General features: G+C 36.0%; 1 protein-coding gene across 7 annotated transcripts in view; it reads right to left on the reverse strand.

The window, feature by feature from the left end:
* LOC109057119 (inositol polyphosphate-4-phosphatase type I A-like) overlaps positions 1 to 23,643 on the reverse strand; it is a 46,270-nt gene that overhangs the window by 21,941 nt on the left and 686 nt on the right. For 6 of the 7 annotated variants that reach the window (XM_042757983.1, XM_042757979.1, XM_042757978.1 and 3 more), the window contains exons 2-11: positions 7,286 to 7,473; positions 7,146 to 7,190; positions 6,587 to 6,705; positions 5,733 to 5,849; positions 5,552 to 5,631; positions 5,293 to 5,404; positions 5,101 to 5,191; positions 1,195 to 1,342; positions 957 to 1,087; positions 98 to 202 (exon numbers count right to left, since the gene is read on the reverse strand). In XM_042757983.1, the coding sequence (XP_042613917.1) occupies positions 98 to 202; positions 957 to 1,087; positions 1,195 to 1,342; positions 5,101 to 5,191; positions 5,293 to 5,404; positions 5,552 to 5,631; positions 5,733 to 5,849; positions 6,587 to 6,705; positions 7,146 to 7,190; positions 7,286 to 7,370 (1,033 nt within the window). In that variant the 5' untranslated portion in view covers positions 7,371 to 7,473. Of the gene's footprint in view, positions 1 to 97; positions 203 to 956; positions 1,088 to 1,194; positions 1,343 to 5,100; positions 5,192 to 5,292; positions 5,405 to 5,551; positions 5,632 to 5,732; positions 5,850 to 6,586; positions 6,706 to 7,145; positions 7,191 to 7,285; positions 7,494 to 23,643 lie in introns of all 7 variants that reach the window. The other variant, XM_042757977.1, reaches the window with a different exon arrangement.

Genomic DNA, 23,643 nt, shown 5'->3' on the forward strand with positions numbered 1-23,643 from the left:
AGTGAAAAAAAAAAACTTTCAACTGGAGGGTAATAAAAAAAGGGGAACAGGATGACTAATACAATAAGTACACAGAATGAATGAAAGAGAATCTTACCACAGCCAGACTCATCCTGAACCCTCATTCTCTGCACATGGAGGTTGGTAGGCATAAATTCCAATTTTCTCTCTGCTTTCAGATTACTGGCTTTAAATGATGGACCTGTAAGGCACAGAGAGATAGAGAGAGAAAGAAATCTCTTGATACCCCTTTATCATTGAAACAATGTAGACATGTTTACTATTCCTTCAAGTCACTGGAGAATCTTTCATAGAATTCTGGGTTATCCGGAAGGTTTTTTTTGTCAGTTTAACCCTATATAAATAAATAATATTTGAACTAGAAATGTAAAAAAAAAGAACTCTAAATTATCAGCATGTTTAAAACTCTGCTGAAAAACCTGTTGTACACAATAAACTGCATGGCTCCTACTGTATGATTGATAATTGATACATTTTTAGGAAGTAATAGGGCTATTAGTATCATTCTAAAAAAAAATGTCTACTCTTCAGGTTGTGGTACACGTGTCTTTTTTATCATGTAAACATAAGAATAACTTTTATATTGTTAGTAATATTTCACTTACTAGACTGAAGCAACTTGATTATCCATTTTAGATTAATATATACATTTTAGAAAAATCATGTTAAAATCTGAGTATCAAATATGATACATCAGGTTGTATCAATGTATTGTATTGCATTATGTTTTGGTTAGTGACCTAGAAATAGCCAAGAATCAAAAAAAAAATCTTCCTTTTCTGTAATTTTTCAAAATGTTCAAATGTTTATTTTTAAATTATAATTTGAATCCAACAATATCAGTCTCACATATTTGGACTTAACATCTGAAAGATCTGAAATGAACAGTGCAACACAACAGGAACACCTCTTGCAACCTCCAAATGCAGACTGACCTTTGTAGTCCTGCAGGTCTGTGAGTGTATCCTGATAGGTCTGAAGGATGCTCTGGTACTGCGTCACGATTTGCCGTCTGAGGTTCTCCCAACACGGTGATAACTCCCCCAACTCTTCCAGCTCAGATACCCTACATCAAAAACACGATTATGTAAAGAGTGCTCTTAGTATATTTTCATATCAAAATGGTCATAGTGTGGATGCAACTGTGTGTATGTCTAAGATCACAATGCACACCTGGAGGAATCCTCTTCTAGTAAGAGTTTGAGGAACTGTCGTGGGATGTTAAGTGACAGGACACTCTCAGCCATCTGTTCCAGGATCCGTAAATGATTCCCATCAGTGGTTGGAAAACGGTACATACGCGACATGGTGCCACCAAACACTGAGACAGAAATAAACCATGAAGAGAAATCATCTGTGCCAGGCTGTAACATTAAAACTGTACTTGTGTGCATTTACGATATTATGACCAGGTCCTAGATTTCACTTCTGTCAATACAATTGGAACTAAGTGCCATTGAGCTTGGGAAAAAGCACTGTTTCTGTTAATATATTCCATAGAGACATTAAGCAACATGTATCAAGCAGTGGCCGGTGCTTTTCAAGACTGAGAAAGCACAGATGTTACTCGTCACTTGTTAAGGCAAGATATGAAAATGTTCTGCAAAGTTGCTACAAAAAGCAGCTTCACAAACTACTACAAAAAAAGCTGTAAATTAAATGTAAATGTATTTTTTTTTAAATAATAACCTACCCGTCTTTATCATGAGAAGATAAACAATAATTTCATTGTACCTTGTACATATGACAATAAAGTTCTTATAATCTTCAAAAATGGCAATGCAAAAAAAAAATAAGGTTATGAACATCAATGGTCTATGAGTCAAAACAGACTTCTTTAGCAATATGTTTATCTTTAACTAGTTGCATTTGAGACCTCATTCAATCATCATATAGAGAAGTAGTTTTCAGGCAGGACAAAAAAAAATATAAAGATTGAAAGCCCAATGTCCAATGAACATGGGGTCCTAAATGAAGACAAAATGACGTGATTAGAGCATTTTTTTCAATGAACATTTATCTTTGTTCTATTGAAACCAATGAAACAGTTATATGCCCCACACTTTTCGCCATACACTGCATTTCCATCACAATGAACAAGTCTTAAAGGATTAGTTCACTTCTGAATTAAAATTTCCTCATAATTTTCCCACCCCCATGTCATCCAAGATGTTCATGTTTTTCTTTCTTCAGACGAAAAGAACTTAAGGTTTTTGCGAAGTCCACTATATAGAGAAAAACCCTGGGATGTTTTCCTCAAAAACGTAATTTCTTTTCGACTGAAGAAAGAAAGACATGAGTATCTTGGATGACATGGGGGTGAGTAAATTATGAGGAAATTTTAATTCAGAAGTGAACTAATACTAAAACTAAAAAAACTAAAAAAAAAAGTAAACTAAAAAATATTCAGATCAGGTTTGATTAATACAGTTTTTCGCATCTGTAGAAAGCATTTTAAGAGGTGTTTTGACATTTCAGAGCCACCGTACTACAAGCGAACGCCAACACCAACGCCCATTGCCAAACATTGTCAAGTTCATCCACTTCGTCTTGTAGCACAAAACACCGTAAAGATCCTTGCACACTCAGTTCACAGAAACTGGTGGTCTTCTTTTTAAAGGGGTCATATGATGCTTTTTTAAAGATCATTATTTTGTGTATTTGGAGTAACAGAATATGTTGACATGCTTTAATGTTCAAAAAACACATTATTTTCAAATACTGTACATTATTGTAGGTGCTCTATGCCCTGCCTTTCTCAAATGCATTGTTTTCTACAATGTCCCTCCTTCTGACAAGCGCAGTCTGCTCTGATTGGCCAACTGACCCAGTGCATTGTGATTAGCCAAACACCGCAAGCACTCGTCGGAAATGTAATGCCCGAGCTTCATCTTTCAAAATAAATGTAAAGACAGTTAATAATGTTCTTAGTTTTACCATCAGTTAAAGCCCGAAAGGGGAACAGAGTCGCGTGACAGACACAGTGATGATGCTCGTATGTGTTTGCAGTACACAAGACACGGACGGTTAAGACAGCTGACTCCACTGTGTGACCCTCTCTCTCTTTCACACACAAACACACACACACACAAACACACACACAAACACAAACACAAACACAAACACAAACACACACAAAAAACTCTGCATTTGAACAGTCAATAGCTAATACTAAAACTAATAACAAAACATACTTACAATAGCGGATTCAGAAGCACCAGATCATAGCAAAGTCAGAATTACCTCCTCTCCTAGGTTCACGAAACGGTCGTCCATAAAATGCATTGCTGTTCTGTTGTAAGTAATCTTAAAGCTTTCGGAAGGCCAAATAAAGTGCTTTTGCTTTCGCCTAGATACACAGCATCTCCCTGACATCATCGTTTCAACACTAACTACAGTTACTGAAACCACGCCTTCTTTCTTTGTGTTAACATTTGGGCGGCATTACGCAATTACCACAGTGACGTAGATATGTGGGGGCGTGTTTGAATGAGCCGTTTTAGGGGGGTGTAGGGAGTCTTAACTTTGATAAAGAATATCTCTTTGGATTTGAGACTTTAGTCTTTGCAACTTTACAGATCTTCTTCATGCACCAAGAGCTTGTAATGCCGCATTTCCACCGATATTACCCAGAACAATTGTACCAGGAACTTTTTTCTCCAGGGACTATTTTCCCCCCAGACCTGTTGAATGCTTTTTGCATTTCCACCACAGTCTAAAGTACTGTGAAGATTAGGCAAATAGTCTGGTGGTGTAGGTCTGCGCGCGTTTCTCAACACAAAGTACGCAAATTTCAGACTTGCATCCTCGGTAGTTCAGACTTTGCGAGTTCGACTCGGGAGTGTGATCTCCCGTGAACGGGACGATGCAAGTCCAGTAATTCTGCAAAAAGCAGCGTATTCGATAACATCAGTCAAGCTCGCCTTGGCTACTATTTTCCTCACTGTATATTAGAAATAGAATATCAAATACCACAGCCTCCTTTCATTTTCATTTAAACAGAAATGTACTTAGTTCAGGGAAATGTGTATATATACAGCCTACATTACAATGAAATGAAATATTATATCAATTGCCTCTTTTTATTTTCATTTTAACATATAGATAAATTGAATAAAGATCAAAGATTACCTGTTAGATTTACCCAAAAACAAATTATATTTTATGTTTAACCACTAAAGAGACTTCAGAGCCAGTGGCAAATGTCAGAAGGACTAGCAGAGTTGAGACTGCTCTAGGTGGATACATGAGCACTGAGCTCCTGCTGATCGCGTGGAGCTTATCATCTCCGAAATCGGCGAAACACATTTTTAAATAGGCGCTGTCTTTATAAATAAACCGCAGATTTGAGTTTTAAACAACTACATTCTCATCTGAAATACTTTTAAAACTACATTTCATGACACAATAAGAGTTATATTTTGAAAATTATCCAAATAAATGGTGGTTGAAATCACAATGCTGCTTGAACTCAACCAATCAGCATGCTCAGCACCCAAGTCCCGCCCCCGGAAGTTGGACCTTTGAAAAAGTACTACCTCGCAAATAGGGATTTTCTGAGGGGCATTTTTTTTTTACTCGGAACTTTATTTAGATCCTGGTTCCTGCAGTGGAAACACACCGAGTACCAGCCCAAAGTCCCTAGTTCCTGGGTAAAGTTCCAGCGGTGGAAACGCGGCTTAACACTCCAAAGAGAAAGGAAAAACTGAAATCGCATCATATGACCCTTTTAATATGTGGCTCTAGTATCGCTAGCAAAGCATCAAACTGAGCCACTGACATGCTGAAGTAAACTTTGTATCACCTGCGACAATCCCGCTGCTCCTTAATAAGGAGGGGAAACTCTCCATCCTCTCTATATCTCAGGATTGGATTGTCCCAATATTTTGTCTCTGTTTCTCTTTTTAAGAAGCGAGAAGACAACAAAATCATCCTCACTGCTTGAAGACTCCATTTAGTGCGTGACGAATTTTTAGGATAACAAATACGAAAAAAACGCATACGAATATTTCGGACTTGTGTGCAGAGACCTTTAGGGTGTTAAAAATAAGCCTTCCTTCTAGTGGCTGACATTCTTACCAGATCGTAGAAAGGAGTCTTTCCACAGTGAGGCGTATTTTACTCTGACTCCCACAGATTCTGTCAGACTCTCATCCACGGAGAGGACAGTCTGCAGCAACGGAACACAAAAGAACGAAAACATGTCAGAATGTGTAAAACTAGTGAAAAAACATGCTTTTAGTTGGGTCACTGGGGCATAGTCAGGCTCACCCTGCCATTGATGGTGTCTTGTAGTTGTTTGTTTGGTGTATGCTGATCTCTCTTCTCCTCTAGCTGCCAGGCGATGACTGTGATACTACCCACATGCTTGTTTTCTGCTGACCTGAGGAAAAGGGATGACATATGTTCAAAACTGCATGCATATATGCATATATGACTGTGTCCTTTTCAGCAATGAACCACTTCTAGATGCCCTTCTAGATCATACTGCTCAAACTGTCTTGACTTCAAACAAAGATGGTTGGATCACCTGAGAGGTAAGTTTAGTCTGTGGTTCTTTTCCAGCAGAATATCCTTCACTGGGAACATCGCTGAGCCAAGAAGGTACATCTAGATAGTGAGAAAAATATCATTAAAGGACCAAAAGATAAAGACAAAGTAGCAGAATCAGAGCAGTTCTTCTCATTTGTTGTGCGTGGTATTTATCTCACCGTTCCTTGTGAGCGATCTTTTACATCATACACAGAAAGCTTGACCTGTGTGTGCTGGTTGATGTGGGAGTCTTGGAAGAAAGCCACACTGCTGAGGAACATGGGATTATTTGTACCCTGCAAACAGAGGTTAAACCATTTGTTTCGACTAGTCATCCAAATCAGTCCACATTGTTCCATTTTGAATGATCTGAATTGGCTGAGAAGTTTTTCTGTTTAGCTGATGAGTCAGAAGCGGGACTTTTATTTTGATAGTGCTGAGAATGCCAGCATCTGAGTGCATAGAGCTCCCTTGCTCCATTGGTTATGGTAACACTTGGAATATGGACCAATTCTCACTATTAACAAGTTGCTCATTTGCATGCCTAATATTAACATATTGGCTGTTTATAAGTACTTATAAAGCACATATTCTACATGACCATATTCTGCCTTAATCCTACCAAATACCTAAACTTAACAACTACTTTTACTACTACTTTACTTTACTTTACTAACTAACTATTAATAAGCAGCAAATCAGGAGTTTATTGAGGCAAAAGTCGTAGTTAATGGTTTGCTAATAGCAAGAATTTGACCTTAAAATAAACTGTGATCTTAATTATTACACAGTACTTTTAAACAAAGAAAGTAAATGCATACGCAAAAGGATTAATCGGCATCGGTTGACTACTGGACAATTATTAGCAAACAGTTATTACGAATTTGTTTTTAAACAAATAATATATTCATATAACTGAAGTTTTCATGAACTTATTAAATGGTTCCCTGAGTAATGTATAGCATTAGCAAACAGTGATATAACAGAAATATGCCCCAGTGAATCAATAACGATTAGTATCGTTCACGCTCACCTCAATGATTTCGGTCTGTGCACATTTGGTCCAGAAAGCCTGAGGAGGTGTGGTACAGCTCACAGCGACAAAACTGTTGGGTTTTCGGTCCAGAGACGGTGTGGTTAGCTCGCTGCAGACTACACAATCACACACAAGCACATTCAAATTCAGGGTCATGACACTGTGAAGATTTTCCAGAAGAAGCATTGTATATATGAATGAGCTACAGTGTACTTCAAGTGTTATTTGCAAAGACCTGCTGGTTCACAGAGATATAATCAGAACTCCATAGTTAAACCACTTTATTTACAACTTATGAGAGATAGAGGCAGTCACTTAATCCAAACGCAGCTGCTTTAATGGTTAACTTCACATAAGCATACAGTAGGACACAGAGCTCTCACAGAAATATTTATACTTCTGTTCAGTGTCATTTACAATCTAAAGATCTGATCTGATAGCCAGCTAAACCATGTTATGCCCAGCAGTCTTGGCAGCTAATGGAGAACATTTCTGGTGCCATTTCTGCTGCTTTAGAAAATTTTGAGTATGTCATGGTTGGAAAAACAAAACTGACCAAGACTGAACTCCAGTACTGGCTCATCTGGATCTTGACTGTTCCCTACAAAGAGGACAAAGAGAAAGAACTGATATAATAAAGTAAAATGTAAAACAAGAGGAATATCAAAACTCAAGTTCAATGGTACTACTGTATACCTTCCAATGCTAGTCCAAGCATCTCTGAGGAAAGCTCTAAAGTGTTCGACCTGTACACTGACCACGGCCGTTCCCTCCGTGACATTGTGGCAGGATGTGTGTGTTATGTTGAAGTTTAAGTAACAGGAGTGGTGGAAACCCACACACAGCCAGACACACTCCTGTGTGGCCGTTTCCTCCTCTGTTATCTGAGAAAGAGAAATCAGAACTGGTAGAAACACAGGAACACTAAATTAGTGTTTGACAAGCAGCTGAACTTCACAAGACCACTTGTTCCTACAGGCACCACTGGAGGGTTCTAGAGCATAATCGCAGCTTCCAGAATTGAAATAGAAAGATTTCATTGTGGGGGTTTGCTTCCTTTCAGATATTTAACTTAACAATTTGAAAGATTCTATATTAGCAATATCCTTTGCTCTGCTTCTGGGGTCGTTAAATACAAGAAATAAATTCAACTGTGTGATTCATTGGGAAGGCAGAGTATTGCGGAGACATTCAGAATGGATGAAACCAGTGGACCAGATGGTATTGCTCTGAAGAAGCCTGTCCAATAAACATCCTCCACACTGCTCCTCTCCTATGATTATTTTATATTCCTTTCATCTTTTTTTCTGAATATGCAAAATTTGAATATCTTTAAATCTACTACATTAGAAAGAAATGACTGGAAACGTATAGAAATATTTAATCAAATACTAGATCTCTGAGAACAGCTAGAGGTGTCCATTAGCTATGAGTCTGTAGGACAGTATGCCCATACTATATGTGATAGAGAGAGTCCCTCTACTGTACATCTGTTTATCCGTCTAGATTTTTCAAGCATTTGAAAGACACTTGTGAATCATTTGTGCCTTTAGTAGGCATATAGATAACTTCATAATGTTAATAGACATGGCTGATAAACAGAACTTTGCCTGCCCACATCACTCTATGAGTCAAACATGAACAACAGGAGCTGATGTTAAATCCAACACACACAGATGCATCAAAATTCAACAAACGACCTATTTAGAAAATTCACATAATATGGTCCAAAGGTCTGAGACTACATTTTATATCTGGGATTTATTTTATGTAGACATGGAAATAAACAAAGTTTTAGTATAAAGCAAAGAGGGAACATACCCAATATAAAACTTCAGAAATTAAGAAATTCTGAAATGCATTCACATTTCTCAACATTTCCTTCAAATTGTTATGCTGGAAACACAATTTTGAACACAATGCTTCGGATGTGCGCACTCAAAAAACACTACATCAGAAGTTTAAACTGAAATGGCTTTAAAGCACATGATTTCAGAGCGATATACATGATTATCAAAACCAAACAGATGCTTTTTTTGGCAGAGTATTTGAGGTATAAGCTGTAAAGTCACAGCCCTATTCTGGAAAAGGGGGCGGGGAGCAGCAGCTCATTTGCATTTAAAGATACAGGCATGAAAACGGCGTGCTTCCACTCAAAAAAGGCATTTTCAAAATGATTCAATAAATGATCAGTGGAGTATTTTGAGCTGAAACTTCACAGACACATTCTGGGGACCCCTGAGACTTATATTAAATCTTGTAAAAAGGGACATAATAGGTGCCCTTTAAGAAAACTTTTAGACCCCACAGTATGTACATAGGCTGTAAAAAGAGCAGTGATAACTGTAACTAATCATGTAATAATTAACCGTGAGATGGTTGAAAATGGATTCAAATATGTGATGATTCAAATTGGTTGAGATGCCAAACAAAGGAGTATATATGAATGTATCTCTGAGGGGAACTGACTATCTTTATAAAAATGTACGTTGTATTTTCTTTTCATCTTGCCTCTGAACAATGCATATTAAAGTAGTGATCATAAGCAGCTCTGCTTTGTTTACAGTGGTAACCCAGGAAACACTGAATCATTGCTGTTCATAAGCGCCACCTGCTGTCAGAGAGTGAATCTGCGTCTCATTCAGCTCTTCTGCCATTTTTTTTCAGATATGTTTTATGTAGTATAGTTTCACAAAACTAAAGTCAGACCATTCTGCTTTTTTTGCTTCAAATTTCAAAATTATACAGTCTAATTTAGATTAAAAACTGCTCATGCTGCATGTATGCTGCATCTTTGTTTGGATTATGATTAAAATCCAGTGGTTGCCTCTAATTTTAAATGGAAAGAGCACAGACAAAGCCTTGGTTTGTTCATTTTAAGAGATGTATTTTATTTGTGTAACTTACTTGTTTGATTTGGGGTTTGTTTTAAAATTTCAGTTTAGTTTTGTTATATTTCAATTTCACAAAGAAACGTGTAGCAATAGCCTAATAAAAACAACACCTTTTCATTTACTGTATAATGTCTTCAATCTCATTTTGTTAAAAGAATTGTGAGAAAATCGAATCGTGAAATCAAAATCGTGAATCGAATCGAAATCAAATCATGGGTTGAGTGAATCATTACATCCCTAGTGATAACAGAACAGTATATGAATGTTGAGTTTGTGTCTGAGTTTGGATGCAGTGTGTTGCAGCAGCTTGTTTACTGCATGTTGAGCTGCAAGCACATGTCTGTGCCTTTTACACATAAGAACAGCGAGGAGAGAGATTCCCCTCTGTAGTTAATATTCTCACTATGTGCTCCTGTGGCTCAGTGATAGAGAATTACATTGCATTAGCAGCACAAGCACAAGTTTAGCCTGAATGCACTGTAAGTCGCTTTGCATAAAAGCATCTGATAAATGTAAATGTCCTGTGTCCTTTGAAATGTCACTATACTTTCTGTGAGAAAAAAAAATAAAAGCAGGTAATAAGTTTCAATCTTTGAGAATCATTTTTAATGGTCTTCTGTTACATAAAGAATATTATTTACAAACCCGATTCCAAAAAAGTTGGGACACTGTACAAATTGTGAGTAAAAAGGAATGGAATAATCTCATAAACTTATATTTTATTCACAATAGACTATAGATAACATATCAAATGTTGAAAGTGATACATTTTGAAATGTCATGCCAGATATTGGCTCATTTTGGATTTTATGAGAGCTACACATTCCAAAAAAGTTGGGACAGGTAGCAATAAGAGGCTGGAAAAGTTAAATGTACATATAAGGAACAACTGGAGGACCAATTTGCAACTTATTAGGTCAATTGGCAACATGATTGGGTATAAAAAGAGCCCCTTAGAGTGGCAGGGTCTCTCATAAGTCAAGATGGGCAGAGGATCACCAATTCCGAAAAATAGTGGAGCAATATCAAAAAGGAGTTTCTCAGAGAAAAAGTTATCATCATCTACAGTGCATAATATCATCCAAAGATTCAGAGAATCTGGAACAATCTCTGTGTGTAAGGGTCAAGGCCAGAAAACCATACTGGATGCCCGTGATCTTCAGGTCCTTAGATGGCACTGCATCACATACAGGAATGCTACTGTAATGGAAATCACAACATGGGCTCAGGAATACTTCCAGAAAACATTGTCGGTGAACACAATCCACCGTGCCATTCACCGTTGCTGGCTAAAACTCCATTGGTCAAAAAAGAAGCCATAACTAAACATGATCCAGAAGCGCAGGCGTTTTCTCTGGGCCAAGGCTCATTTAAAATGGATTGTGGCAAAGTGGAAAACTGTTTTGTGGTCAGAAGAATCAGTTCTTTTTGGAAAACTGGGACGCCATGTCATCCGGACTAAAGAGGAAAAGGACAACCCAAGTTGTTATCAGCACTCAGTTCAGAAGCCTGCATCTCTGATGGTATGGGGTTGCATGAGTGCGTGTGGCATGGCCAGCTTACACATCTGGAAAGGCACCATCAATGCTGAAAGGTATATCCAAGTTCTAGAACAACATATGCTCCGATCCAGACGTTGTCTCTTTCAGGGAAGACTTTGCATTTTCCAACATGACAATGCCAGACCACATACTGCATCAATTACAACATCATGGCTGCGTAGAAGGATCCGGGTACTGAAATGGTCAGCCTGCAGTCCAGATCTTTCACTCATAAAGAGGAAAATGCGACAAAGAAGACCTAAGACAGTTGAGCAACTAGAGGCCTGTATTAGCCAAGAATGGGACAACATTCCTATTCCTAAACTTGAGCAACTTGTCTCCTCAGTCCCCAGACGTTTGCAGACTGCCACACAATGGTAAACATGGCCCAACTTTTTTGAGATGTGTTGATGCCATGAAATTTGAAATCAACTTATCTTTCCCTTAAAATGATACATTTTCTCAGTTTAAACATTTGATATGTCATCTATGTTGTATTCTGAATAAAATATTGAAATTTGAAACTTCCACATCATTGCATTCTGTTTTTATTCACAATTTGTACAGTGTCCCAACTTTTTTGGAATCAGGTTTGTAGACAACTAAAAGAATTATGACAGAAAATGTCCTGAATCCTACTCATCTGGTTGTCTCCATGGAGATGATGTTTTATGGTACTGTCACTCACTGTGGGATTGTTCTTTCATTGCTACTAAAAAAAAACAAAAAAAACAAGACCTGCAGTGGGAGATTATTAAAGCAAGTGGGCTGCAAACTTTCACTTGCTATTGACACAACCTCAATGACCCATCTCTGCTGCTTCTGCAAAAGCCATGAGAATAAACAAGTTATGAAAGTAGTGCATGTCAAAACTAAAAATCCTAAATTTAACTTGATTGGAACAAATTCTCATTATTATTATTATTATTGATAACAATAATAAAATGTTACCGTTCTTTTTTTTTTGTTCCATGGCAACACTACAACATCTTTACTTCTTCAGACCCTGCATACTCTAATGGACACTATGGGGACTGCTGCTAACAGGATCAGTTGTCTGAAGCACGTGTAAAACAACTCCAATCCCATTGGCCCATGCCTGTGATGTCACAGGCGAGGGCGCCTGTTGAGCACACCACTAACTTGGTTGTCTAAAGGAGATGTGAAAACAAGCAAGCCCTAGGCATGGCGAGGGGACGCAACATCTCGTTCCCTCTCAGGCAACCATGGTTACATGCGTAACCTGAGATGTTACCCTTCTAGGGAACTTGTACTGCGTACACTATGGGGAACGGAATGCACACTCAGCCATGCTGCGGCACATGCCTGTTCACCTGGTGAGAGAGCACCAGTTGCAGTTTGTTTAGTGGTGCGAAGAACCAAGTCTGTGGTGCAGCACAGTTCCTCGACTGCCTCAGGGGACAAACCTTTGCCCTCATTTATATCTTTAAGCAAGTCAGCTTCGTAAGCTTATAACACAGCCATTGTGTGCTAGGCATGGGCCGGTGTGAGATTTTTTGGTAGTATGATGACCTTAAGCAAGAATATCATGGTTTCACAGTATTGTTGTTACAGCTCTAAAATGTGTTATTTTTAAATGTCTGGGTAAAAAAATTTTTTCCACCGAACAAAATATATTTTTCTTTGATTTTTTTCTGAAATGTTTGCTGAATTGTGGGCTGTCCTGCAGCTTTGGATGTGGACGGTTGATTTGCTGCTAGAGCTACTGCTGCCCTAAAAAGAAGAAAAATAAAAGACTGAAATCTTTATTTAACCTAAATCTGTAATTACAGTTATTTAATTTAAGTTATATAATTCATATAGATATAATTCATATAATTTCATATCATTTAGTTCATTTAGATTCACTCTCTGACAGCAGGAGGCGCTTATGGAACAGCAGTGATACAGCGTTTCCTTGGTTACCGCTGTAAACAAAGCACCACTGCACTGAAACACTGCTATAATGTGAAATATACAGAGGCGAGATGAAAAAAAAAAATACCATCTAAACTTTTCTGAAGACTTTTCTGTCATTTCCCCTCAGAAACACATTCATATAACCCCCCAAATCAATATTTAGGATTTTCTTCCAAAAATTCTTTAATCATGAACATTGAGTGATCTGTCTGCTATAGTATTTTTCACTTTTGCATCTGTCTCTTTTGCAATCATTTTCTAAAATGAAACAAACAAACTATAATCACACAACATTTCTTCCATGTTTTAATTTTAATAGTAGACCCCCCTTTGCTAGCCAAAAAAGAATGTTTGCTTAATTTTCAATAATTAAAGGATAAATTAAATGAATGTTTTATGCCTTCATTTGATAACCACAAACATGTAAATACACAACACAGAATCTCTGAGGGGAAAAAAAAATCATAAGGAATTTCTTATTTGCTATAAGTTTGATTGCATCATATAATAATTGCTGTTAATAGTGTTCATTGTCTGTTTGATTACATCTTTAATTGATTTTTCCGTACATTTCTGCCATATGCACATAAACTGACAGTCACCACTGATAAGCTACTACTAAATATTGTAGAAACTTAATTTTCTGTAAAGTTGCTTTGCAACGATTTATATGTAGACATGGTTCACTGAAAAAAACCCACGTCCATTTGGGAAGGTGCGAGCGCAGTCAAGCGGAGGCTCGCGAAGCGGAGCCAGCCGAAAGTATAAATCCCACTTTAAGCCGGGGCATTAACTCCTCGTCTGCACGGACTCTCTTTGAAATAGGAATCATTGCCACATTTCTTGTTAACATCTTTCATTTATCGCGGTCTCATTTGTATCTGGCCAGTTTGGAGAAAGCCTCACCAAACCTGACCAGCCAGATGTTTGCGATCACAGGAACTTGAAGACACTTATACAAACGCAGATGGGTGACATGAATGGAGATGTCTCCAGATCGGCGATGTACTATTTGGTTTCCCAAGAAGGTCCATTGCTCAACACAAAATCAATTTGCTGAATGCATAAACTGTATTTTCCTGCACTCAAACCTGCCAATCTAAAGGAAACGCTGTGTATGGCGTTTGAAGTAATTTGTAAAGTTTAATTTAATAAACTTTTAATAAATTGATGTGAAAATGCATATGTTTCATGATAAAATTAATTAGACATGCTTTTTTATTGATAAAATTTAACTGTTAAAAAGGAGTGGAGAAAAATTTTAACAGAAAAAAACGGAATCCAGAAAAATTAAAATGGAAAAAACAGAATTTGGAAAAAAATAAAAGGATTTCATATGGCCCTAGAAACTTCTTGTTCCCAATCTCGGTGGATCAGAAAGAGACATTAACACCAATACTGAGTGCCATATATAGGTCCTGGAGACCCCACCAGATTTATGAGTCACATGAACTGGAACAGGAAGACAGGGAGAGCTTTTTCAGATAATCCCTACGGACTACCTGACACACTTTTTCTTTATGTGTCCTGTTGAAAACGACACACAAATTCTAACAGACTCTTCCACGTTAGTATGAATATACTGTAGGAGTCCAATGTCATTTCAAAGCAAGAAATGCTTCAACAAGCACTAGTAGTTGTCTCCTTTTAGTGTGTTGGTTTACTGCAGAGGGCAAAAGAATGTAAGTGAAAACAGTTTTCACTTCTCTCTTGCTGGTTACAGCATTTTTCATGTGTAACAGAGAGGAACTTAATAGAAGACACAGCTGGTTGCCCTAAATCGCCTTAAATGGCTAGAGATATTTCCTTATTTCTTTGGTCCACCTGGGGTGACAGCAGTAGGCTTTAATTAAAGGAACAGTTCACTCAAAAATGAAAATTCTGGCATCATTTACACACTCTCATGCTGCTCTAAATTCATATTCATACCACTTCTCTTTATCTTTGACACACAAATGAAGAAATGTAAAAACAAAAAATCTGTTAGATTAAAAGTCCATTCCACCTAACTACAATGGCTTAAAAGGTTTACCAAGAGATTGTAAAACAGACATGGTCACTTCATATTTTGAACCGCGATTTGACTTAATTTACACTTTAATTCACATATAAACATTGATCAACGCGCATACAAGAAGCATATCAAATACAGTAAAAGGATGCTCAAAAGGTCCAAAGGTCAAAGGTCTGTTCATCATTAAACCAATCATGTTTAACATTGTTTTATGAACTTTTTGAAACCTGAAAATTTTTGTTGCATGGACTTTCAAATGTATTATTCTGAAGATAACAGCGACAATTTTCTTTGTTGGGTGGATATATCCCTTTTCTAAAACTGCCATCCATAATTTCTCCATGTCTCTGAGGTTCTGTAAAAATGTATATGTATAAAAATGTATACTGAATAAGAATGTCACAATTATAATAATATCTTAATACAATAGAATATATGTGTATGTATTTTATATTATATTTTAAATTATTTGCTAGTTATTTTTCTTCACAGATAAGCATGGTCAAAACAAGCTCCACTCTTTTCAAATATCCATGAGAGAGACAGAGAAAGAAACAGAGAAAGAGTGAAGAAAATTTAGTGTGTTTGTTTTAGATGACTCTTTTTTCCACAGCCACTGAGTCAGGAGGACAGCAGAGACTGAAGACCGTAAAAGGGCAAACCTAGTTTCCCAGTTTTCACTTTCTGTCTGACTGCCAAACATCAAACCCATAGTCCTTCTCCTCTTACACTCACAAGATCTCTCTCTCATACACACATACATGCAGTATAATGACATTAAAGAGTTAAGCAGGTGAGTGGCCTGAAACCCCCTCAGATGTTCTTCTGTATCTCTAGTTAAACTTCCCACACAGAGAGAGAGTTAACAAACTGAGCTCCACATGATCCAGAACTGATCATCTCTATAACACATCAGTGTCTTCTTTCCTCTTCCCACACACCTCTCATTTACAGCTGCATCACTTCATCCCACACACACACACACTCAGGTAAAACTTTTTCAGTTTTAAACTGTCATTTTTACCTCCTCTCAAGCGCTGTCAACTCCAAATCATCCTTCAATTTAAAATGTTCAACAAAGGACCAGTTCAGCAAATATATACCACTATAATATGTCAAACCCCAAAACAACCCACTCTTATTCCTACTAATTGAGCACAGTTATAGTCTTCTATATAGGGTTACATACACATTGGTGATTGACTTTTGGATAATTATTTTTGGATAATTTTTATAATTACTATTAGTTATTGGATAATTAATTATTTTAGGATTTAGATTACAATTGCCATAATTTAGCATTAACTTAAAAGGATGTATTATGTCATAAATATAACCTTTTAAGAGTATAATCTCTTTAAAGAGACCTCTTTCCCTTTAAGAACACATGTTGGAATGGAACAACAGCTGTGTGCATTTGTGCATAAAATGAGTTAAGTTCATTTTCTAAGCAAAGGGCCCTCCTCTTGTTAAAAGTTTTACAATAACAAGTTATTTCAAACAGTATACCCTCTTATAATGTCATTTGAAATATGCATTAGCTTTCTGTACACGTTATAATACTGTCTAATGTAACTTTATAAATTTACTGTGATTTTAATTTTTTTTTACAAAGTAACATATTTATAATTTTGTCATTTATTATTATTGGCCGTAATATGAAAATAATTATAGGCTTAATTATTGGTGGCCCATAGCTGAAAGTTAAAAATGACATTTCCCTCAATTTTTAGAGCACAGTTTCAAAATAAACCTGTGTGTTTAAGTATCTGGGGTAGTGGAGGGTGTCTGAGAGTCAGGGAATAAAAAAAACAAAACATTGTGAACACTAAGTTTATGGGGTAATAATAGTCCTCCTAATGCTTTGTGTCAGAGTGACGTCCTGAGAAACATCTAGTATGTAAAATCTCCAGATGGCCTCACTAGCATTAGGAAGACACTGATCTATGAGTTGAGTAGCACACTGCACTGAGAATTTTAAGTGATGGAGAGATAAAACAGAAAGAAAAAGAGAGGGATAGAGAGACCCCTTGTGCGAACATGCATGCGTTTTTGTGCTCAGGAACAAAAACAACTACCCCTCCTTTTAGGTGGTCTGTTCATCCAATTGAAGCTTGAATAATTTCTTTAGAAACCAACCACAGATGTTACCCTTTGAGATGAAAATGAGCAACAGCCATCTTTCCCCCAGCACAAGCTCATGAACACACAAACACAAAGTATTATTCTTGTTTTCACTTTATTTACCTATTTTTAACTATTTATTATTATTGTTATGTATGTATTTAGTATGTAAGCATGCATAATATTTTTTTTAACAGTTTTATGGGTTTTAGTTTCCTTACAGTACCAGCCTTAAGAAAACAAATAAATAACTAGGGTGTATTCCAGAAAGCAAGGTTAACTTACCGTCACATATACCCTGAACTCTCGATTGAATAACCCAAACCCTGCTTACTTGATGTATGCTGTTTCCGAAAGCACATCCAGGAGTAAGTTCAGTCAAATCGGAGTATGTTCACGGTTAACATTCTCAGACATTATCAACAGAGTGACGAATCGACGAGTCACTATGGAAACCGACGCTAAGAAAAAGTGCACCATGCTGCTTTTTTCTTATTCTATTGTTTAATGGTCATTTACATACGTACTGCATATCACAACCTAATTGATGGTTGTGCAAACATTTTTCTTTTCATTTAATCACTGAGAATTAGAATTATATTGTTTGTTTGATGCTAATTATATAATAAGAAATAGCACACATATTTTTATTATAGAAAAAAAATGTATATGTATGTGTGTATATATATATTTATTTATTTATTGGATATTTGATAACTATATTGTAATCATATATAATATTATAAGGTCATGCATGTGCTAATATCTAACCTTGAAACATAACCTACTCAGGAGCAGGTTATGTTCAGGAAGTAAGTTGCTATGGCTACTTACATACCCTGAGAATTACCTCCGTTCCTGGAACCAAAAGCTGAGTTTATTCGCTTACTTAGCCTTTAAACATTCCCAGGTATGTCACATAACCTGCTTTCTGGAATACCCCCCGATGAACTGACACTTGGCTTGTCAGCAGATTCAATAATTTCATGTAAATCATGGCAGAAAGTGCATAGTTTTTGTTTCCTTAGCAGTGTTATTATTGTTAACTAAAATTAAAACTATGAATATTTTTTGTTAATTTAAATATAGCTGAAATAAAGTCAAATATAAATATTAGATGAAAAACTTGGAACGAATTTTGATTTTAATTTATCTCTATTTTGATGAACTGATACAGACTTGTCTGAAACAAATCGTTCTTAATCATTCAGTCAATGCTGATTGATTTCAGATAACATAATTATCACAATAAGCTTTGTGCTTTGTTATTATGGTATGAAACAATGTCAACTTTCAAATTCTGTCAATTCTATCACATAATTTAAACAATAAATCACAGTTTGATGCTCTTTAATGTGATGTGAAAAAGCACTGTATTTTTCTTATATACAGTATAAGTGGCAGAACAGAGATCACATGAGCTCATCATCCCTTCATCATTACTACTTAGAGCACAAAATAAAGATGACTGAACATCAGAAGGAATGATGAATGATGCATCATTTTGCATATAATCACGCAATCAGTGTTTCAAACACAGAAAAGCAGTCAATAAAATGCCATGTAACATTACATTTACCTCAGGAAAGCAGTTCAATGTCCATAGCATGATATTTATCTGGAAAAAATAAATATTCACCATATTACATATTCATTATATTTAAGTATATACTTACTTAACATTTTTATGTCTTATTGTATTTTGAAAAAATCTGTCATGAAAACAATTTTTAGGACAGGAACCGAAGAATATAATTATGTCATTAAATATAAAAACTGCCTTACAAAAATAATACAAAAATAAATAGCAACTGAATTTAACCATTTGGATGTTGATTTTTAACCTTTACAGAAATGTAACAAATAATGTACCTGAAATACTGTATATATTTTTCCTTTTTCTATTTACTGTACCTGATATATGTCCAAACTATTTAAGATCGAATCGAGATCAAAATCAAATCAATTCATGTACTCTGTGTCAATATCCAGCACTAGTTGCCTGGACAATTAACTGAAATAAAATAAATTTAGGTAGTACTAAAACTACTTAAATTATTCAAACTGAAATGAAGAATAAATCTAAGAAAAACACACATATATATATATATATATATATATATATATATATATATATATATATATATATATATATATATATATATATATATATATATATATATATATATAAAATAAAACGAATAAAATTACATAAGCATACAACAAAATTACTAAAACTTACACTAAAATTGTAATGAAACCTGAAAATATACAAATAAAAGCTAATTCAAAATATTAATGAATACTATAATAGTATATAAATAATAATAAATAATACTGTGCCATAGTTATTGTGTTAATGCATTCAGGTTTCTTTTAAAGAAAAGAAAAGAAAGCAATCCACAAGTTTTGGGCTCAGAATCATTTGGATGACAACCTTAGCAGAATGTAGAGGGAATGCAAAGAAGATTTCCCTACTCTTTACCTGCTTGAACATTTTGCTGCTGTGTCTGATGATCTCATTAATACAAGTATAAAAACAAACAACAAATTCTAACTAATAGCAAATTGTCAGATGAAGAAGCTGCTGTCAGAATCTCTCTGTGAAACCCTTTCAGCATCAAAGAGCTTTAGATTTTGTTTAAATCCAGTGGTAAAGTTCAATTATGTCATCTGAAAGAAAACATTAAAGAAATAGCTTGTACAAAAGATTGCAACTAGAATCCTTTAGAACAGATGTTTACCAAGAAATGGGTTAAAAAGAAGTGGGCAGTGAAAATGCATGTGCAAGTAAGTGCAGCTGAACCAGGATGTTTTGCAGTTTGTAAGAGGTCTTAAGGGAAGTGGTTTGTCACTTGCAACAGAAACACCACTATGAGGAAGTAGATAAAAACGAATCAAGGTACTCAACTTGGATGATTCACATTCTCTATTCTGGGCTATGATGCAATGACTATACAGAATGCGAAAATGAGCCTATGACATAATGCTAAAATATATATATATGCATGACTCAAATGGTGTTACCAATTTCTGAATTTAAAACATTTGTTCAGCATGCTTTACTATGACCAGCAAGGAGGATGACCCTGAAGGTCAGCAGGAAATGACTTATATAGCTCTCTGCTGATGCACACGTGTTTGTCAGGTATTGATTTCACAGAAGCGCATCTAAAAGCGCACCTAAATGGGGGAGAGGAATGCAGAGATTGCTGGCTGCCATATCTCTATTCTGGTATCAGATCACTGCGAGGAAAAATTACTGTATTTAGCCCATTCCTATTTTGTGGGGTATTCAGAGTAAATGAACATAATCTGTGCCATTTGTAATGTATTAAAACACCAACACCACCAACAACAAAACGTCTAGAGAATAAAAAGAAAGGGTAACTTGTCCTAAAACTGTCTAAACCTATAGTAAAACACTAGGGAATCACTTAAGGCCATAATTTTCATATTCCAAAAAGGAATATGTAATCAGGAACCACTTGCATTTTTGCAAATTCTCACAGATATAAGCAATGAATGCACATACATTCAGTCCTTACTAATTACAAATACACAAAAAATACATTTAAAAATCCATGTCTAAATTGATTTCCAGTAGCCATGGGTCTTATTTATTATTCATTCAGACATATTTGGAATTTAAGTCATAGTTCTTTTAACATATTTAAAATGAAAGTTTTGATTTTATACATATCGCATATTACATACAGAATTTTTTTTATATTATAAATTTTTCTTTTGTCTTTTTGTTTTGATCATATTTGTGCCAGTGATTTAATTAGCATTCAATTTTTACAACTACTTGTCAATTTAAAAGTTGTTCCACTTTTACTGCATTCTTTTCCATTTCATTGTGCTCCCTTCTTATTTTAAACACACAAACAGATATTGAGTAAATGCACCATAAGAGAGCTGTCTGACCACCCTGTTTATAAAGGGTTTCTTTCAGACAAAATAATCAACTAGTAATTAAGGCAACACACCAACTAGTTGATCTTGAAAATATGTTGTTTTATACATCCCTAATTTCAGGTAGTAAGGCATGCCAGAATGACATTTTTACAAAGCTATAAAAAATACATGAGCTGCTGAAGAACGTGGCCTTCTTTAGATACATATACAGAATACAGACCAACATTTAACACAAATACAAATCATTTTATGTCTCCTAAAACAGAACACTAATGGTCATTACAAAAACAGAGCAGCTGTTTCTGGTAAGAGTTGCACATTTATTATTCATGCCAGATTGCTTCCAAGACTCCATCATTCACATGACTGAAGAAGGAACATATTGCGGAAATGGTCTGCATCAGGACCAAAATGATATAACATCCTTGCCTCACCATAGCATACGGTTGAGGACCTTTTCACACGTCACGTTTACAATCATGTGAGCGCCTTTCCAGGGTAGAAATAGAAGCAGACAGACCTTTTAGTTCCACAATATCTTATATCCAAAGAAATATCAACAATTCAGGCCTGTGTTGCATAACTAGCAGGCAAGTCTTGGGAAGCACCACGGCATGAGTTCAACAACAAATGCTCCACAGATCGGTTCTGATCTGCTCCCAGCCTGCAGGCAGTGTTGAAGAAGCTGAGTCATTTATAGATAAAACACTGAGACAGATCCAATTCCATGTGAACCACAGCATGTATCCCATCATGCATCTCAGCTCGGCATGAGCCCTTTCGTGTTGTCAACATGCAACAAAAGCATAGAATAAAATGTTACACTTTAAAGATAAACAAAAAGAAAACTCTCTTCAAAATAAAAATGATCAATTGAGCTCAAAAAAATTTCAGAATGTAACTGACTTTTATGAATTTTTTCCTGAGTTTACAATTACATAACCTTAATGGCAAAGTGCTTCCCAGTCTGAACCTAATGGTCTCTAGGAGCCATAGGGAAAAAATGGATACTCTGGCAACCTGGCACAGGGTTGCAGCATCTCTTGAGAACACTGCAAATCTTTAAGATAATAACATGTCTCTGTGATTGAAATTCTCAGGCTGTAAATCTTTTGAAGGTGCCTTTTCAGGTAGTCAAGGGGAATAAAAAAATAACAGCTCACACTGCCAGGGGAAAGTGTTATATCTGACTCACAGACGTGACTGATCGTAACAGTCTGTGATGAGCCTGAAACACGTGACCTGGGTTGAGGCGATGCTGATAAAGAGGATAAGAAGATCATTTTTATCAGCCATCTAAGTGTGTGTTTACAAAAGTAGTTTCGTTCTCTTGGTCCGTGTTTGCTTAGCATTCACACTGTCACCGAATCTACAGATACAAAACAAAAAGCAGGTCAAAAAGGATACGGTCACAACCTGATTGTATGCGTGTATAAATAGTGGTATTTTTACCCACAGATAACTCATAAAGCGCTTATAAGGAATAGCTTCGTTGCACACATGGAAATCTGCTGTAAGGAGACGGCTGTTCTGATGCCTGTACTGAACTGTAATGGCCAACATAGCTCCCAAGACGAAAAGAACCATGTAAGCTTGAGCATTCTGGCCTTTTTATGGTCGCATCCTGTGACATCACATCCTGTTTTTGGTTCATTTAGATGTCTTAGGTCCATGTTATGTTCATATTTCAGTTGAACCGCAAACCTGCCAAGTGTAATAATCATGCCCTTAAAACCTAACTAAACCCTAGACAAAAACATCTTTCTTTGTCTGATTTATTGAAGGGGAATTTTTGCTGAAAACCTGAGAAACAATGCATGCATTATATAACCATAAAACCAAGAAATGCATCTTCTGCTTGTTTTTTACAGTGCCTGGACTGTACAGTCATGAAGTGTTAATGCAGAACACCACTTGACGCTGCTTAGTGGTGCCAGCACATGGCCTATGTTTTCCTCTCAGCTGAGTGAAACTGCAACAAATCCCCAAACAAAATGTGATCAAGCACATTGCATTTGAACCGTGCTTATGCAACAGCCTGCCAGCTTCATTAAATATCAAACTCCAACCAGGAGCAAACCAGTCCAACCCTATTAGGACTTTGTTAATGGAAGGAATGTTTGGTTATCAGACAAAACTGACCCGCTATTCTAAAGAGCCTTTTATTAGGTGAACTTTAAATATAAGTATATTCTCGCAAATATGCAGAACATGCTACCAAATAGATAAAAACAATTTGCCTGTAATAATAACAACAACAGATATCACCCATTGCACTACATTGCATAAATATTTTTCTTTGGAATTATCTTCATAAAAATATTTGCTGTGGGTAATTGCACCACTGTGAAAAAAACTGAGTTGGTCACAAAAAGGTTGAAGGTTCGAAACCCTGCAAAGAGCAATTCAAGAGTCAATACCATAGCAAGGACATGTTTGGTCAAGTAATCACTCACTGCTTACAGAAATATTTAATTGTTTGCCATCAAGTTTTAAGATTATTAATGTATAATTATCTGGATGATTTACCAGTGAAATAACTATTAAAAATATAATTAGAACTTACTAAAACCCCATGGAAAATAACTATAAAAAATATAACTTATTTAGCCACACACACCACTTTTAAGATTGCATATA

This window comes from Cyprinus carpio, chromosome A6 (assembly GCF_018340385.1).
Source record: "Cyprinus carpio isolate SPL01 chromosome A6, ASM1834038v1, whole genome shotgun sequence".
Lineage (NCBI taxonomy): Eukaryota > Metazoa > Chordata > Actinopteri > Cypriniformes > Cyprinidae > Cyprinus > Cyprinus carpio.